A 20106-nucleotide genomic window follows, 5' to 3' on the forward strand; every position below is an offset into this window, starting at 1 on the left:
CTGAGCTGCACAAATACATCAATGTCAGTGAGTGTAATATTTACTGGATTATATTTCAAGTATCAAAATTTCATAATCTGCAGATCAATAATTTGCCCAGAGTGATTGGACACCCACCGCCCTGGATATTTTTAGTGACCGACGTATATTGTTTTGGGAGGGAAAAAATATAATCTATTTATTTGCTGCTGCATCACAGCATTACGTTGCATTATTCCAACTGCTGCAGGTTTCCACTGCTCCAAAAGTCTGGCCGTCATGCGGCCGCATTTCGAAGAATCGGCACCAGAAAGAGCAGAGGAGGCGCAGCAGGGTTTAGTAAATAAATAAGCTGGTCTGTTCATTTGTGTGGGAACATGTTTGCTTCAAACGTTCAAAATATGATGTTCTGTGTGCAACACACCACTTGGTGTGTTTCTTACAGGGATGAAACGATTAATTGGATCAATAGCGATGAACTGATTATTGAAATAATAATCAGCAAAACATTTCAGCAAGACAGACACACTTGTTAAATTATTTCTTTATTAATGAAGAAGTACTTTGTTCAGATAATTTAACTTATAACACGGGAAAAATATCTTAACACGTAAAATAATCTGCTAGTGGAACAAGAACTTGAGTCATTTACTTAAAATACGTAAATTTTATTTATTTAAGGTAATAAATAAAATTATTATTTTAGGCACGAAGCTGCTTTTAAGTTAGTAAAGTTGAATTATGACAAAACTAAGACATTTGCATAAGAAACTAAAAATACTTGGTAGGATTTTGTGTTTTTGCAGTGCAGAAAAATCAATTACTGAAATAATTGTTAGTTGCAGCCCGAGTTTCTTATACATATATATTATTAGGTTCTTGTTCTATAGTGTCACAAATTTTGTATTTTGTTTCACAGTGTTTGTTAAAGTACCAATAATTGCAGATTTTAGGTTATTTTTAATAAATAGTTTATTAAAAATAACTGCTAGATTTAAAATAAATTTAACATTAAAGCCAACACACTGTTCTTGTCCAAAACGTGCCAAAACTTTCCAAGGAATCATTTTAAATAATTGTGGTTTTAATATAAAACAATCCGTCTAAAGAAAGTTAAACTGAAGGAGAGCTTATGAGAGCATAAAGATCTGCTGCGCCGTCATCGCATCAACAAACATTCAGATTTTCCTGAAGCACGACAGACACCCACATCAGCTCCTCCTCCAGCTCCTCCCCTCCGTTTCATCCTACTCCTCCACCTCCTCCGTCTCCTCCACCTCCTCTTTCGCGTGTTGCTCGGGGCTCTGAAGCAGCATGAGAGGTCCATCTACGAGGGAATGTCATGCAGCAGCAGCAGCAGCAGCTCACGGCTGAACCGGCGTCCGAGCAGCAGTGAGGTGACAAAAAGTGATTCATCCTGTGCAGCCTTGAGGATTAACACTTTGACTGCACTTTAATTCCAGCTGGAGAAACTTTACGACAGACTCTCCAAAACACAGATCTGGAGAGGGCATGGTCGGTGAACTGTGATTACTGCTCCCAGGAACCAGAAGTCCTTCTTGGGAATTCGTGTTTGTCGGGCGAGAGATCTGGGCAGAGGCTTCGAAGAACCTCGGCTGGTTTTGCCAGGCAGATACTCAACAGCTGTTGCTTCTGCCACCTCGACTTAAAGAGGAAAAAAAAAAAAAGCTGCAGGATGCAGAACTCGTACGATCCTGACAAACTTGTTTGCATAAAAGTGCTCTGTTCTTAGCAACTGGTGAGGATGCGAGATGGCGTGGCGACCTACCTGTATTTGATAAGTGTGTTTTTCACCTCGTTGGAGAGGAGAGCGCAGAGGGAGAAAGTGTGCAGGAGCAAGCAGGGGAGGGAAAGGTGCGAGGCAAGCGCTTTGAGAGGAGAAATGACTCGCACCGCGTGGAGAAGAGACTGAGCGACCGATGCCAGACAGGAGGAGGAGGGAGGGAAAAAAAAATTAAGATCTGGTCAAACGCCCATTTTGTTCTGGAGCGCCGCGGTGAGTACATGACAAATATGAGAGCAGGCTTCCAACATCACCCATTTTTAATTGCTGCATCGTAAATGCAGGCGTAGTTTATATAAAATATGTCAACTGTCATTCAACTTGGGTGGGAAACTGCATTTTCTTATGCAACAAAAGGTTATTTAATCAACGCTTAACTTACCCAAATTGCTGAATAAATTTGAGATAATTGAAGAGTAAGGAGGATTAAAACACTTTTAATGTTCCTCACACTAAAAGCAAAACATGTTTAAAACCCCAAAAATGATACTTTCAGTAGAGGAAAAAATATTCTGCTCATTGCGACATGTTGATGCACAAAAATGAAAATTTATATCAAAATATGACACTAGATGATTTTTTTAAATTGCTGTACGTTTTGTTAATAAAATTCCTGAAAGGATCCTCCTGAAGAAACCCAGATCTCCTTAAACTGATTGTTTTTAATAAAATTTGCAGCCCACCTTGCAGTTAAAATAAAAAATCAGCTGCCTTTCTGACTCAACATACAAAACATAAAAATCCCCTTCATGAAATAGAAAATGTTCAAAATCTGCATTTTTAAAGATCTAATATTTACCCTGATAATTTTGTAAATGAACCAATAAGGTTTTTGCAGACTAATGATGATTCCTGTTTTTCTTGCTCTAACCTGCCGAGGTTTTATTTTTTGTAAACACCTAAGAGGTAAAAAATAACCTGCAGCTTGTTTAATAGAGGGATAACTTTTAAATAATAATAAAAAGATTTACAGTATCATAATCAAAGTAGGTGGCTTTAACCTTGATTTACTTTTGTAATTAAACTCAGCTTAATTAAATGTAAGTATAATTACCAACAAAACAAACCAATCCACCTTAAACAGAAAACAATCAACTTCAGCTTGTTGTGACTTTTGGTAAAAGGTTTTCTTCCTAAAAGCAGCAGATAACAGATTTATACAAGCTAATCACTAGCTATCACATTTACATCTAATAAATCCACTCATTTAAAAAAAAACTAATATTAGTAAGATCAAGCATCAACTTTCACTACTTCTGCTTTTTTCTGCTACACTTTCTCAAACAAAAACATTCAAAGCACAGGTGTCAAACTCGAGGCCCGGGAGCCAAATCTGGCCCGCTACAGCTTTTTATGTGGTCCTCTAAGTTCTAGACTAAACAGTAAGTGTGCTTAAATATCATGTTATCAATCAAACCAATGTAGTTTTTATCAATTTATTCCCAAATTATATCAATCAGTCCCTCCAGTTTATTGAGAATTATTGTGGAAATTCACACAAAACCAACAAATTGCACCAACAATCTTGAGTTTATTTAAAAATGTTTTAAATCTTTTTATTTGTAATAAACATCTGCCTCAGCCTTAATTGATGTCAGACTATAGTCTATGATCTTTACAGCGAGGAATAAAAAGTTGCATTTACTGTCATGAATAAGTGCAAATATTTCCAAAATAGAAAAATAGAACTGACTGCTTTTTTATTACAAAAAAAAAAAAATCACAAAAAGAATCATGAAATCCTGGAGGAAGATGTTCAATAATATTTAATGTTAAGGATTCACTGATATTTTAACAGTTTGTGATCAGGTTTTATCAATAAATTTTGGCACAACCGGCCCTTTAAGAGCGTTCAGGATCTGGATTTGGCCCAAAACCAAAATGAGTTTGACACACCGGATCTAAACGCAACAGCTATGAATTCAAATCAGGTTTGGATTTGTTCTGGGTTTTGTAAAGATGATTATTTTTAAACAACTCCACGGATTGTTCAGTGGGCTGTTCCACATGTCGGTACTTGGAGACAAACGGACCAAACACCTGCGATGATTCGCTTCCTATTTTCGTCCAGGATCTAATTGAACGACTGCGATCATTCCTCCGCTTTGAGTCCAACCTGTTCAGCCGTATCCTCAACCAAACTGGAAAATCTTAATTAACGACATGATTGGGAAGATTTGTCTCAGTTAGGAAATCATCCTTGCGTTTGTTGATCCAGTTGGCCAAATCAGTGACGCCGTAATGCGATTTCCTTTTGTTTCATTATGATTGAGCCTTGATAGGTGCCCATTAGCGGCCTCGGTAAACTACGGCTGCGGGGGAGGAGGATTGATCCTCGTGTTAATGTGTGCGGATGGATTACAGCGCCAGGATGAAAATAACTGGGCAGCAATTTCCCCAAGTCTTACAGACTCATAATATCAGGATGGCACCATGCGCACCGACGTCAGCGACGACACAATCAACCCCCAGCATCGCAGGAACACGGATGAGAAACAAACAGAATAAATAACAAACTGGTGCAAATGAACCAGGTGATGAAAACCTTTCTGAAAATATTTAATCAAGTTTTCAACCTTGAAAAATATCCGCTGCCTTCCATCACGGAGGACACAAAATGTTCATTAAATCCAGCCGGGATGGGTTTTAGAAAACACATCGATGATGCATGAAAGCATCTGAAATGTGCCTGACCTTGAATTTAAAGCAAACAGTTTGCTTACATAATTGTATGTCATTTTCCCCTAATGCCACACAGTAAAATGCAGATTTTAATAGCGGTTATAAAAACACTGGAACTATAATATGTAGCTTCACTGCAAAAACACAAGATTTTACCAAGTATTTTTGGTCTAGTTTCTAATGCAAATATCTAATTAAACCTGAAGTAAGACAACACTAACTTAAAATCAACTTTAAATAAGATATAGATGCTTATAAGTAAATAATTCCTGAACATTGATCCCAGATCCTCAGGAGAACAAGCATTCTCCTGAGAAGCATTTTGATGTTTATGTTGCCCCATAGTTCAAAAAGTTGACCTGATGGAGCAAAACCAATGTGATTTTAGGATTCAGCTCATCAAAATTGCCCTAAAACAGTTGAAAAACTCCAGAAAATGTTTTGACCGAAGTCACAGACGACGGCATGAAGCTCTTTGAAAATGTAGCGAGTGGTGAATGCTAATAGCTAACTACAAATGCTCATATAAAGAGGAGAGACCGCTCTGATAGGCGTCTTCACAAAACGGTTATGATTGGTTCTGTTTTTTCAGCTGAACATCATGTTTTTATTTGGAGTATCTTTGAGCAAAAGTGAACATTTGAACTGTGTGTCAATTGTGCAACAATTAGTATCAAAGACGTTATGTTCCTCTACTTTCTAAATCTCCTAGTTCTCTGAACCTTTTTAGATAAAAGCAAATGTACAGATGTTGAACGGCTAAAAAAATTGTGCCAAATTAACAAAGACAAGATTGTAGACTTGACTACCATGAGGTATAATTATTCTAGTCGACTGGAAAAGTACAAGTTGTTTTAAACTGCTACGGTCAGCTAAAACAGACTGAATACATGAGAAGCTTTAAGCTTTTACTTCTCTGAAAATGTATTTTTAATTTTAATTTTTTCCTTCAAACTCTCACAGATGCAGTTTCTGTAGAGTCTTTCTTATTGTGGAATCATGAACCTTAACTGGGACATGGCTTTGTAACTTTTTGCAGACTAATGATCAAATTCAAAACCATTTTATTTATTAGAAAATGTAAACTAAATGTTGCCGTAACGCATTAGAGGAGGATCTCCAGTAGCAGTCAGTGTCGCAACGATTCTGAAGAAGCCTCTGACATCATGAGTAGTTGGAAAGATGGTTGAACTTATCAAACCATCTTATCAAACCACCTCGATAAGAGGATTTGAACTTCCTCTTTCTCTCCTTGCTCTACATTCAGGAAGCTCCAGTTTCAACTCCTCAGGGAATTGAGGTTCTAGTTCAGGTGTCATTTGAATTTTTGAGATGCTAATCAGATGCCGTCAGTCGTAAAAAAAAAAAAAAAGAAGAGAAAAAAATGAATTGTTGCCATGGTTACACATCTACAACTGCCTAAAAGTAAAAAACTAAGAGCAAAAATCCTTTCAGCAAGCATAAATTTAGTAAAGTAGAATGTACTTTTATAGATATAAGCTCATTAGCTGCAAAAAGATGTATTGCTTTGGCTTGGAACAAAGTCAGCAGACCTAGTGCCACGCAGTGGTTAAAGCAGATGGCATCTAATTTGCCACTAGAAAGAATAACATATATTAGGAAATCCAAACGGCATCTTTTTGAGAGGATTTGGGGGCCTTTCATTAATTTTATTAAGAACTCAGACTTGTCAGAGGGACTGTTTGAGTTTTTATTTGCCAGAACCTGCAGTGTGCCAGGCTGTATAGATGTGTACATTTACATGTAACCAGTTTGTACCTCTGTTTTTGAGAAGCCGTTTCTTGTTTTGTTTTTTTCTATCCCATGTCATTTTTTTTTTCTTTCTTTGTTTTCATTTCTCTGTGTTGAGAAAGAATAATTACGGTGATGTAATAACCACAAAGAAAACGTGTTCAGATACGTATCTGAACACGTTTGGAAATGTATTCAAAATCATGGAATACATTTTTACATACATGATTGTATTTCCAAAGTGAAAAGTCTCAATAAAATATTTTTTGGGGAAAAAAAAATCCTTTCAGTTGCACAGAATCCAAACCAGAAAAAAAACACAAGAAACAAGAATCAAAAGCGTTTAAAAAGATCAAAAGTAACGAAGCAGAGCTTCTCCAACATGAGCTTAATTTTAATTAATTCAAGATCATAAATGCTCTTAAAGGGCCGGTTGTGCCAGAATGTGTTGATAAAACCTGATCACAAACTGTTAAAATATCAATGAATCCTTAAAATTACTTATTATTGAACATCTCTTCAGTCCCTCCAGGATACATATTAAAACTTCACATGTCTGACTTAAAACTGAATGAAATCAAAGTCATATTCTATTTATTTAACCAGGTTAGTCCCATTGAGACATTTTATATTTTTACAAGTGAGACCTGACCAAGACAGCAGCAGCTGCACTGTTGCTACTTTTGCATAACCTGGAATACCTTATAGCTAATTTGCATTATCTTTAACAGCAGGCCGATCTTGATACGTTATCTACCATTTAAATATTCAGCAACAGCAAACCAGCAGACTTCAAGAGCAGGTTGCATAAGAGTCGTCCGAAAAGAGGAATGGCGACGTCCAGTTCCTATATATTCCTTTCAGAGTTAATAAAATGAAATGAACTGATCCTGGAAATATGAGTTAGGTGTGAAACTCTTCTCAAAAAAATAAATTTAAACTGGATCTCTAAAGCTCTCATTTTGCAGAATCTGGCATTAGAGATAAAAAGATAAAATACGTTTGCTTGTCGATTAAAATGTTGAAAAACCTTCCTATAATGAAACTCCTTTCCAACGCCTCCACCATCGCCGTAAGTAGAGCTCTGCTTTCAACCTTTCTGCCCTGAGATTTTTAAAATTCGCAAGCCTTATGAGATACATTACAAAATGGTGAGAAACATTGCTGCAGGCCATTCCTCTCCCAAAATACAGAAAATCTCCAAATACTTCTGGTACATTCTGGCCAGATTTCACTTTACAGCAGAAAGCAGAAGCATAATATGTAATCTATAGTAGCTCCAGCCAAAAGGTGACAGTATATGTTTTGTAGATTCCAGTACTTGTTTTTTTTTTTGGTCATATCATATGGTAAAATAAAAGAAAACAACTTGTGAAAGCATTACCGCCCACGTACAATTATGTCTCCTCTAGAGAGCAGCAGCCTCTTGCTGTATGTGACTAATGCAACAAAACACAGAGGCAAGGAAGATGAGTCAAAAAAACTTAAAAGAACAACTTTACATTTACACTACAACAACCAGAAAAACAGGAACGCTTTAATGTACAGCTCTGGAGAAAACCAAGAGCCTGCTGCACTGAGCGCCGTTGAAAACCTGCTGGTTAAACGTTGACCTCTGAACTCTGAGTTAAAACATGAGCATTGTTGTTTACAAATTAATATTAACTTGTTTGAAGAGTGAAAACAATGCATCTTTTATTATTTTGACCATTTCTCATCTTCTGCCAATAAAAACTAAATTATAGCTTGTAATTACAGAGACATGTCAGTAGTTCATAGAATAAAAGTTCGTTTTACTCAAACATAAACCTATAAAAAGTAAAATCAGAGGAACTGAGCATTTTAAGTGGTTTCTTAATTTTTTCCAGAGCTGTATTAAAATTTACAGTAGAAAGAAAGTACATCTGTGTTCACTTCTAGGTTTTCAAATAGTTTTTAAAATAAAATCAATGAATAAAAACACACCAACTCAGTTACGCTGTAGTAAGAGGATGAAACAAAAACTGAACTTCAAAAGCCATTTGTTGAAAAATTAATACACCCTTAATACAGTGAAAAAGTGTAAAAGATTGACTGGAATGAGAAAAAATTCAGACAAAATGTGGTGTAAAGACAAATTACCAAAAAAAAAAAAAAAACAGTTTTTGAATAATCCAGAATAATTAGAAAAATAGTGAACAAGAAAAGATGTTACAGCATGAAATCTATCTATTTAGTTCAGTATATTATGGATGGATGAGACCACAATAAATCAGCACCATATTGAGGAGAAACCAGAACGTATATTATGACGTTAAACCAAATACTGATTGTCAGGTGTTGGAAAGGTTAGGATCTGGTTTTGTTTTTTATTTTTGTAGACGTCGCTGAGTAAACCACAGAATCCTCTGAAACCCAAAGTATTACAGAGATAAAACATGAGGCCATCTGTCTGACAGCTGAAGCTCAGACTGCAAAACGGTCCAGTCAAAGCCTTCATCCCTGTAAAAAATGCTGCGATGGGACCTTAAAAAGGTTTAGTATGTCTGCAAATCTCAATGAATCCACACAAAGAAGAGCATAAATTCTGCTGGACAACAAATTTTTCCTGTTACTGTGATAAACTGTAGTTTTGAGATAAATTTTAAGTAATATAATGTAATGACAAACATTAATGCAAGAACACATTCTAAAAGATGAGTGAACTTTAAATTATAATCAACATTTAAACACTGGAACTGGAAGACATTTTAAATATCCAAAGTAAATAAACAAAATAACAAATAAAACTAATTTTGAAGTCTTTGGATACAAAATTATCCTTCAAAAAAAAAGGGCGACTTGAGACAAAAACACCAAACTGGAAACTTTTATCTTCCAGCTTTTGGTAGAAGGAGAGAGAAAAAAGTTTCAGTAAGTAGATAAATATCATATAAACTACCAATTGGATGGGTAGTTTATTTACCTAAAGAGCCTATAGACTTTTATTTGTTAGAGCATTTGATTCTAAAAGTTTTAATCTTCCTCAAATTGGTCTTTAAGGCCTTTTAGATACTTATTATAATGGTGCATGTTGCATTAAACACCATGAGAAGTTTTTCTAATTCATAATAAGACGCAGATATAAATATAATGCTGTAAGATCAGGAGCCACTTATTAAACTGCTGCTTAAAGAAACCAGCACAAGTAAGTTGATTATGTTTATTGGTCTCTACTTCAAACAGTGTTTGCTGCAAATCGTTTCGTCTGACTTTTATGAAGTGAACCAGCTGCCAGAGCCGAGACAGGCAGTCTGTTGGCTCACTGTGTCCTTTGGAGATATTTTAATGTTGACAGAGAGACACATAACGACGTGTGCTAAGCAAACAGAGGTGTGGAAATTGTTTTGCAAATATCAGAATTACTCATAAGAGAAGCCGTCGGCTGCTTGGAGAGCGAGACAACAAAAAGGCTAAATGGATTAGGAAACAGGCTGCTTAATTTCAATCTGTCATGAAAAATAAATCGGCTGTTGGAAAGAAAAACAAAAAGGCTGGTAGGGACATCATGTGACGACATTTTAGACGAATAGATTGTTTAGATTTAATTCACAAATTTTAGTTTCTGTTGAAATGCTTAAGTGTTTTTCCCCCTTGCAATTACGAAGAAAAAAAAAAACACTATTTAGCATCAACTTCTGATGCATTTAGATCTTTCATCTCACTGTAAGATTTGACTGGAAACGCTGCAAAATAAGTCAACCAGCATTACTAAAAATTAAATGATTACAGACTTTCAGCATTTTAGAAAATCTGGCATATGCCAGAGAGAAAACACAAACAACTCAAGCAAACCGATCGCAGCTCCCACAGGCCCCACTGATTGGGATTTCTGAGGCAGATAAATCGTCAGTAGTTCTGTCAGAGATGACACAAACAGCAAAGATCCGGCCTGAAAGCGAGGAAACCCGTTTCAGGCTTCAAAGCGCAAAACATCAGAAAAATGCAACAAAACTGCATATCTGAAAATGAGAAGCACAAAATGGAAGTATGAACGCAGGCAGAGGTTGAAGGTCACGGCCACAGCGTGCAGACCAAGAAGAAGAGCTGCAGATTAGACAAGTGAAGTAATCTGTCCTAATTTACTGATTCTGGAATTTTCTACAGGATAAACGTGACTCAGATATGGAAGAACGATGGCAGGAATGTCAAACTCATTTTGGTTTTGGGCCAAATCCAGATCATGAATGATCTTAAAGGGCCAGTTGTGCCAGAACCTACTGATAAAACCTGTTAAAATATTAATGAATGCTTAAAATTAAATATTATTGAACGTCTTTTCAGTCCCTCCACGATTTCGTGATTCTTTTTGTAATTTTCTACAATAAAAATCTAAGTGTTTGTGGTTCTAATATGGAAATATTTGAGCTTATTTATGACGGTAAATGTGACTTTTCTGAACAGATCATGGACTATAATCTGACATCAATTAAAGCTGAGGCAGCTGTTTAGTACAAGAAAAAGTTTTTGACAATTTTTGAGAAAATTCTGCAATAAACTCTCAATTATGTATTAGTGCAAAAAGATGCAGGGATTTGTTGATTTTATGTGAATTTCCAGGATAATTCTCAAGCACCTGGAGGGACTGATTGATATAATTTGGCAGTAAACAGATAAAAACTGCATTGATTTGATTGATAATATAATATTTAAGCACATTTAGTGTTTAGTCTAGAATCTAGAGGGCCACATAAAAAGCTACGGCGGGCCAGATTTGGCCCACGGGCCTTGAGTTTGACATGTGGATTATGGGATACATAATCATTAATAATTACCTGCTGATTAAAATAACAGTCTCCAGCTCTTATAATACTTTTATTTTAATGCAAGTAAAGATATTAATCTAGTAGAACAAACAATTGTTTGAATTAATTAGGGGATTAAAACATTTTTAATTAAAATAAATTCCCATTTTTTTGTTATGAAGATGTACAGCTACTTCTACCGTGATTTAGAGGAAACTTTAAAATAAGAGCTCTGCAGGATTAGGGTGGATTAGATGGAAAAATAGGCAGTTTCCTCCCCCAACCCCCATCACTGAGAGCACAACTAGGTCAAACTACTAACAAACATCTTGAGTGTGGATGGTATTACTGAGTGAAGAAGATATGAAGTTCGCGGTTCCCAGTATCAGTGAGTCCAAGGAAAACACAGAAATTAATGAAATTACACCAATTTTTCTACATTCAGTTGTAAAGATAATAAGAATACATTTCAGAAGACAATCTGCTAAATAATACACTCACTTAAATACTAGTAACTAGTGATTTATGGTATTATATTTTACCTAGAAGTTGTAATATAAAGATTTGGCTTTGTCTTTTAAACTTTAGGACTGTGATTGACCTGAGAGTTATTTTTTATTCATCAGTTCAGGTCACATATTTGACATTGTAGGTGTGATATTTCAGTTTTTCTTTTTTCATAAATTTGCAAAAAAATCCTACATTTCAGTTTTTCTGTTGAAATGGGATGCTGAGTGTACATTCATGAGAAATAATATGAACTTTTTTGATTTTAGCAAATGACTGTATTGAAACAAAGTGTGAAACATTTAAAGAGGTCTGAATACTTTCTATACAGAAAAGAAGAGATTTTTAAATATTTGTTTTATATGTGTAATTTGGCCCTTTACTTAATTCATTTTTAAAGTAATTAAACACATTTAGTTTGTAGGGTGATCTAACCAGCCTGCAGAGACAATCTGTGAAGAAAGCTGAAGCTTTGACATTTCAAACGGCAACCTGATGGATTTAGAAAGTTTCTGCAACAAAATCAGAAACAAATATAGTAATATTTTCCTCCCACTGTAAGAACAATGCCGCCATTGTTAGCTTGACTTCAATGAACCAGCACTGTACATTTTTCTGGATCATTTGCAGTACATAATTAACAAAATCAAAGAGTCCAGGGGGTCCAAACAAAACAAAGTCGTCGTCTAGGCGGCAAAGCCGACATCAGAACCCACACAAAGCAACACAGCATAGCCAATTAGAAAACAAATACTGTCAGGGATATTCAACAACAGATTTTCTCTACAAAAAGAAACGGAAGCAACATCAGCAAACAATCTGAGATACTGGAGAGCAGAAAGAGTAGAAAGTAAAGCAGAAGTGGATCTGCTCTTACCCGCTGACGCCAGCAGCACATGGAAGTCGGTTCCTCTCTGAGACGGTGTGCCGTCGTCTTCCTCCGCCCTCTCCGACGCCTCGTAACGGTCCCAGTTGGACTCCAGCTTTCTTCTGGAGAACACCGCTGTCCTGTCGTCTTCATCTTCGGGGTTCTCCCCCTCGTCTTGGTGCTGAAGGAAAACAAAACAGAAGTTGGAAAAAATACCTAAAATTAAAGACAAATGGAAAACAAAAAAACTGGGAAGTATTATTGTAGTGTTCTTTCAAATCAATCATGAAACTTGAACTGATTTATATTTTAAACATTTTCACTATTTAATCAAATGACGACCGTTTATGGTTTTAACACAGAAATTAAGACTAATCAAATTTTATCTGCTCAAATCATTCATTTATAATAACCCACACTTTTGAAAAGGACTTCATACACTTTCTTGTAATTCATAACTGTAAGCAATGCCTACTGTTAAAAGATAAACAGCATGCCATGTCAACAGTGGACTCATTAAATTTGTTGGAGTCGTGGCTCTTCCTGTTTGTCTGCAGTTATTCCAGTAATGATTCTCTGGAAACATGCTAAAGTAAATTTTCTTTCTTCCTTTTAAGTCAAGCTAAAGGATGCCCATTCTCGCCCCCAGCCATGTCATTAGACACCACACGGCAGGCGTGGATGCACCAGGGAGATTTTTATGATTGCAATCAAAGAGCCCCCAAGTAACAAAACTTATTTCTATGATTGCAATCAAGGAGCCCCTATTGTTTATCCTCTAATTCTGTCAGAAGCATCACATGACTCAACAACCTGGAGGAAATTAGGTGTAATTTCAAAGGCTGAGGTTCTGGATGTTCATTGTAAAAGTGTTTACAGAGTCACACATGAACATTAAATTTATTTAGAGGAGGCAACAGTTCTCAAAAGGCAGTGTCCTGCATATATATATTAGATGTGTCCCTGCTGCAATGCAGCTGTTTGAACAGCAAACTCAACATGTTTGAACTTGTGCAGTGGCCTCCTAATTAAACATTCATTCAATTCAGGTGTGTTGAACAAGGAGACGTCTAAAACATGCAACTAAACTCCAATCTATGCCGAATTGAAGACAACCTTATTTTTAAGCTTAAACTATTATCTAGAACCGAGTTTGTTAACTCACAGACAAAAAAAGTAAGAGTTGTAATCCTATTCAATGAAGTTTGGTGCAGCGGTTCTCACCTGCTGGGGAACGTCTGCTGCGGCGTGATAGCCTCCACCGCGTCCGCGTCCCCGGTGGTCTCGCCTGCCCCTGCCGCGGTGTTGGCCGCCTCTCCCCCGGCCTCTGTGCTCACTGTTATGGCCGTCAGCGTCGTGTCCACCCCGGCCGCCTCTCCTCCATCCGCCTCCCCTGCCTCGCATGGCTCTACCTTCCATAACAGTTGTTGTTAACTGAGTGTCGGACACATTAGCGAGTGGCACCGCCTAAGCGGTAATGCCGCAAAATATGTCCCCGTAAAAATGTTTCCGGTTGAGTTTTTTTTCTCAATGAATATTCTTTTCAGAGTTAAATACTGACAGTATAATAAAATATAAAATACAACATATATCAAAATAAAGTTTAATTACAAGCTTATTAAGAAGTAAAAATAAAATGGATATTGCAAAAAAAACCAAAAACAAACTATAAAGTTGTTTTAAAAAAGTAAAGTGTTTTTACTATATCAGCTTTGAAAACAAAAGTTGGAAATGTGTTTCCAAGTTGGAAATATATTAAATGATTTCGCACATGAAAAATCACCATACTACTTTCTATGGCTTGAGGGTAATCAGACTGTGGTTGAACCCTTTCCACCTTAAATGTAACCCAAACTCAGCTTTTCTGAACACAAAAACACGATTTAAAAATCTGAAATTACTCAGAGCTGGTAGCAGCCATTTTATATCTAAAATCATTAAAAAGTCATTTTAAAAAAGTTCTTGATGATTAATTAAGCATTTTATCATATTTTCTAAATTAATGTATCAACATTGTTGTTTTTGTTTTATTTTAGGCTGCCAACTCGTCTTGATGGGGACCCAAAGAGGAGACTGACTACTACTAAGGAAAAACTAATAACAGAAGACAATGGATGTCCACAACAGCACTTTAGGCAATGGGACAGTTCCCTACAGCCTCTTAGAGGTCATAGCCATCGCTACAGTGTCAGCCATCGTCAGTCTGATAACTATAGTTGGAAACGTACTGGTGTTGCTCTCATTCAAAGTAAATAGCCAGCTTAAGACCGTAAACAACTACTACCTGCTTAGTTTGGCCTTTGCTGACCTCATCATAGGAGTGCTGTCCATGAACTTGTACACCATGTATATACTGATGGACAAGTGGCCCTTGGGGAACGTTGCCTGTGACCTCTGGCTGGCAGTGGATTATGTGGCCAGCAATGCCTCAGTCATGAACCTGCTTGTGATTAGCTTTGACAGATACTTCTCCATCACAAGGCCACTGACTTACAGGGCAAAGAGGACACCGAAGAGAGCCGCCATTATGATTGGGCTAGCTTGGCTGGTGTCTTTTGTCCTTTGGGCGCCACCCATTCTATGCTGGCAGTACTTTGTAGGAAGGAGAACAGTTTCTCCCGACAAGTGCGAAATCCAGTTTTTAACCGAGCCTGTGATCACGTTTGGAACGGCAATTGCTGCTTTCTACATCCCGGTCTCAATTATGACCATCCTCTACTGGAGGATCTACAAGGAGACGCAGAAACGGACAAAAGACCTTGCAGAGCTTCAAGGACTCACAACTGGGAATGTACCAGAGGGGAATAAACCACAGAAGACAATGATTCGGTCTTGTTTTCAATTCCCCAGAGAGAGAAGAGACCAGAGTCAGGCCTCTTGGTCTTCGTCTACTCAAAGTAATGTTACTAAAATGACCAGCAGGTCAGATGAAGCATGGGTGAAAGCAGATCAGACCACTTCTTTCAACAGCTACACATCATCAGAGGAGGAGGAGCATCGGGTTTCAATAGAAACCCCACAAGGATCATTCAAAGAGCAGCAGACGGGACAGAGTAATAAGAACGGGGAGGTTCCAGATTATCCAGAGGAGGAGTTTTGTTCCACTCCTCAGAAGAAGAGCCATAAAAGCTTAATTTCTTACAAGTTCAAAGGTAGCTCAAAGGGTAAAAATGACAATCCACCGAGTCCAAAACCGTGCCCTCCAGAGCCAGAGCAGCCGGTCAAAAAGCCGTCCACCTCGTCATCCTCCACCGCTTCTAAGCCCATAGACTCCGCCATGAAGAACAGGATCACCAAGAGGAAGAGGATGGTGCTTGTGAAGGAGAAGAAGGCAGCCCAAACCCTCAGCGCCATCCTCCTGGCCTTCATTCTCACATGGACGCCGTACAACATCATGGTGCTCATCTCCGCGTTCTGCTCCAACTGCATCCCTGAGTCCCTTTGGCACTTGGGCTACTGGCTGTGCTACGTCAACAGCACCGTCAACCCGATGTGCTACGCTCTGTGCAACAAGACCTTCCAGAAGACCTTCCGCATGCTCCTGCTCTGCCAGTGGAGGAAGAGGAGGCGAGGCAACAATAAAATGAACTGATGTGGTGGTTAATGCGTTTTATCCCCACATGACGGCGTCCATTGATATTTGCTAGTATTCATTTGCAATGTGGTGGTTTTTGTATTTAATATATGTTGGTAGAAAATGAGAAAAAGTCAAAATGACTGGAAGGAAAGTTTACTCAGCATATTAAAGTAGATAAGCACCCTACTGTCTTTAAAGATGGATTTATTTGAAGGCTATTTTCACATCATTTTCCAGTAGATGGGTGTATTTAGAAGGAGTTAAAGGCTTTACAAAAGTTACCCTGAATGAACATACCTCGGATTTTCAAACACTTTTGTATAAAAGAGCCGATGTGAACGAATGAAAAAACCAAAACCTTTCTTGAAACGGATGCTTCAGATGATGATGCCTCCAAACCTCAGAATGAAGAATCTGTGATTTGTGTACCATGGTGGTTAATGATGTTGCCACTATTCACAGCAAGAAAAACTGATTAAATAAGGATAATACAGTGTATCTTTTCTAGGTGTTGTCTTCAATCTGTGTTTCTGGGTCCAGCATAAGTTACAGAAGTGCAAAAAGCTTGAAGTGCTCGTTTATTATATTTGTTGCATAGTACTGATCTTTTTCAATGCTGATTCAGATACACAGGTTGATTTGAGAAGATGTAATTTTTTTGGTGACGTATCTGAAAAATCTCCTTATTTTTCATCCCGCCACATTAATTTGTGTTGCTTAGTACGAGATTACCCATCATTCACTTGCTTATTGCTGCTAATGCTGCTTGCATTTTCAGTATTTCTTTTCTTGCTGGTTCTTGATGTGATTTATCTGGAAAAGTATTTTGTTTTGAGACTCACAACTGAGCTGTTAATTATGTCTTAAAATTCTAACTATAACTATAACAACGAGGGGATGTTAGGTATCTGTGATTGTGACTTTTCAAAAAAAGAAACAAAAAGTTGAGTTCAGTGTCACTTTTTCTCAAATTAAGATTGAATAAAATAAACTTTGTGAATTTAAATATGTCAAAAATTGCAAATAATTATGCTATAGTTCTCAAAGGTGTGCATAACCCAGCCAGGTTTTTGGGATAAGCAACCAAAATAAAGCTTTTTTACTTTGTTTTTTATGAAAAATTCTGTCCAATTCAACTTTAAAGCAACTTAATATTTTCAAAATGAAAGTGGCATTCACTGATCCTAAAAGAAACTCTTATTCCAGCTGTTAATTTTATCCACAACAAAACATTTTTTTCAGTATGACTAAAGGCAACTCCAGAGCATGACGCTGCCACCACCATGCTTCATTGAGATATTTCATTCCTAATTTGTGTGCCTTTTCAATTTGTGCCCCAGATCTTTATTTTCTGGTTTCATCAGTCCAGAAAAAATTTTTCCATCAAGTTTTAGGAGATTTTATCCAGGCCTCGATGAAATCTCAAAAGAAAAAGATTTCATCATGGAATCCTATTCATAAATCCAGGCATGTAGAGAATAAAGGAGACTGTTGTCCCACTATACACAAAGAACATTTCACATAAATTCATTCAGCTTATTCACCGTTTCTCGTCTTTTAAGTAATTTTGGAGAATATTCTGGATGACTGAGAAGACTTTCTCAGAGTGGTGAATGATTTCTGCATTGATTCAGTCGTATGTTTAGGATAATCAGCCAGTTGAAATGAAGCCCTACTTTCACGTTTCTGGCAGAGGCAACAAGATTCCTTTCTTTGGAAGCGAAAGAGGCCCAAAGCATCATGGATCCTCCACTGTACTCAACAGTAAACATGTTTATTTGCCAGATATTTGTAATTTGTTTTATGCTATATCAAACTCATTTTCATTTCAAGCCACATCAAGATCAAGAATGTCTTAAAATTAAAATTAGAATATAAAAAACACTGAGCTGTAACAACCTGACTTTAGTGAGCAGCAATATGGACTTGTGTTTATACATGTACAAAATATAGATAGCAGTAGTTACTTTATTCTGCAGTTTCATCAATTACAGTGTTAAAACAGGGAGATTGAATTTGAAAAATAGACATTGTTACTGTTTATTTATAATTTATATGCTTAACTGTTTAAATTTCCCAATCTAAAGTTTTATTTTATACTGTTCCGTAAGGTTCTTGTACAAGATGCACATCGGTTTTAATGTTAAACTCTTCATATGCATTCAAAATGACTGTTGCTAAGTTTTAGAGAAATGCTCCATTCCTCAACTGAACATACAGTAAATAACACTGAATCTGATTAATTATGTATAAAGATATTTACCAGAACATGTGAAGTTTCACACCCGTAAATATTAAATGTAAATTACGTACACTGTTTGGGTTTAGTGATGTTTTCTTCCATTCTGTTTCTGGCTTTTGGGAACTTATCTTGTGTTTAAGGGCTAACTTGTGCATTTTGTGAATTTTAAAAAGCAGTAGTTGAACAGTAATGTACATGTGAGATTATTTAAGGATAACATCCCTACCAGTATCCATCATGTAAAAAAGACTTTATATGTTTGAATGATGACTTGGTATTGACCCTTTGCAACTACGTCACTAAATTATTCGAGGCGCCATGATGGACGGCGGAAGTGAGGGAAGGGAGCATTAAACAGAGCGACTGAAATTGTTTTCCAAAGTTGTTTTTGCCAGTTTATTTATGGCTTCTACTTGTTCAAGTTCAGCTGATTTATCTGTGAATGTAACACACCTGATTGGGAATCATAGACGGAGGTATTTACGGAAGTAGGAAGCAGCTAGCTTAGAAACCGACCCATACTTCCTCCCTCCTGACGTGTTGATCAAATTACCGACTTTGCCTGAATTCACACCATATGATTTATGTGATTATGTCATTATCGGCGATTCCCCTTTACACAGAGAAAGCCTTAAAAAGGTAGAAAAGACAAGATGCTAGCCACTTCTTTCCATACATGCTAGCCTACATGGCGGCATTGTCTCCATGGTTACCAATGGTTGCACGTACATAATGCAATATTGAATATCATCTTTCTAGTCAAACTTACATATGAAGTTTATAAAAGTTCTTATCTTGTAAAAAGTGTTCGTTGCAAATCCGCGGTTACACCGAGGGCTGACAGTCATTATGATTAACGGCTGCTCTCCATTACAGCCGCATCTTTCCTCATTAAAAGTTACAAAGTAAAATGACAAGAATGGTTTTCACCCTTGTCTATTTGTGCAGCCGACTGCGCAGGACCCTGTGACCATTTTTACTGCGAAATCGACTTAATAAGTGATATTAGGCTCCCAGATGTGCGTTTTTTACAGGAGCGCATTGGTTGTTTTGACGTCCGTCATGGCGGAGCGGAAAGAGTTCTGAAGGCAGTGACGTCACGCGCAAAGGGTCGATACTGCTCCAACTGTAAATCTGTCACTGTTGAATTTAGTTATAAACTCTGTGCCTTTTGTTTTGTTTATATTTGTGACTGAATCTGTGCTGCTCTGAACTTTTACTTTTACAATCCAAATAAATGCAGAAAGAAACAAAGTCAGACAGACGTTCATAAAGACTCAACAGCGTGAAAGTCATGTTCATTATTTCAGTAATTCTGTTTCCAGGTAGGAAAATATTATGGTTGGGGTCAAAATTATTCGCACCCCAAGTCAGTTTTATTCAACCAAGAACTAAATAAGTCGGGCATCTTTAAAAATACAATATAGAATAGTTTAATTTTTGAAAAGCAATGTTCTATTTTTTTATTGAAATAGCATGTCAAAAATATTTATAATCTCCTCCAAGACTGGGCAATATGGCCGAAAAAAAGTATCAAGATAAAATGAATGAATGCTTTTTTGTTATTGTACCAAATCTTAAAATTTATTTCAGTACACCCCATCCAAAAACGATTAAAAAAAAACAAAACAGGGGAGATAGGGTGCATTTCATATCAGTTCATATCAAAAATTACTGATTAGTTTTTGTTTAAAATATCCAAAATACCCATAACTGCTTAAAAAAACAAATAGGGGTGAAAGGAGAAAATTAAAGCAACTCATAAAGAAATTGCAGATAAAAGAGGAAAGGTCACATCATTAGTTTAGCAGTATTTTGGATATTTAATACAAAAATCTAATTATCAATGTCGACTGATGGGAAATGCTTATATCGTAATATGTTTTTCAGCCATATTGCCAAGCCATAACCACTTCCGTACAAGTCATTTTC

General features: G+C 36.8%; 2 protein-coding genes across 4 annotated transcripts in view; one reads left to right on the forward strand and one right to left on the reverse strand.

Moving 5' to 3' along the window:
- aven (apoptosis, caspase activation inhibitor) overlaps positions 1 to 13868 on the reverse strand; it is a 44014-nt gene extending 30146 nt beyond the window's left edge. For 2 of the 3 annotated variants that reach the window (XM_016668020.1, XM_007540362.2), the window contains exons 1-2: positions 13580 to 13865; positions 12365 to 12536 (exon numbers count right to left, since the gene is read on the reverse strand). In XM_016668020.1, coding sequence (XP_016523506.1) covers positions 12365 to 12536; positions 13580 to 13774 — 367 coding nt within the window. In that variant the 5' untranslated portion in view covers positions 13775 to 13865. Of the gene's footprint in view, positions 1 to 12364; positions 12537 to 13579 lie in introns of all 3 variants that reach the window. The other variant, XM_016668025.1, reaches the window with a different exon arrangement.
- Positions 1019 to 18249, forward strand: chrm5b (cholinergic receptor, muscarinic 5b). The gene is made up of 2 exons (XM_007540748.2): positions 1019 to 1996; positions 14392 to 18249. The coding sequence occupies exon 2, from the start codon at positions 14466 to 14468 to the stop codon at positions 15945 to 15947; it is 1482 nt and encodes a 493-aa protein (XP_007540810.1). The 5' UTR covers positions 1019 to 1996; positions 14392 to 14465; the 3' UTR covers positions 15948 to 18249.
- Positions 18250 to 20106: the final 1857 nt, after the last annotated feature.

The sequence above is a fragment of the Poecilia formosa genome, unplaced genomic scaffold (assembly GCF_000485575.1).
Source record: "Poecilia formosa unplaced genomic scaffold, Poecilia_formosa-5.1.2 Scaffold1, whole genome shotgun sequence".
Taxonomy (NCBI): Eukaryota; Metazoa; Chordata; class Actinopteri; order Cyprinodontiformes; family Poeciliidae; genus Poecilia; species Poecilia formosa.

What these genes read in the sequence shown, in the direction of transcription:
- chrm5b (XM_007540748.2), top strand. Translation starts at nt 14,466, where the DNA reads ATGGATGTCCACAACAGCACTTTAGGCAATGGGACAGTTCCCTACAGC.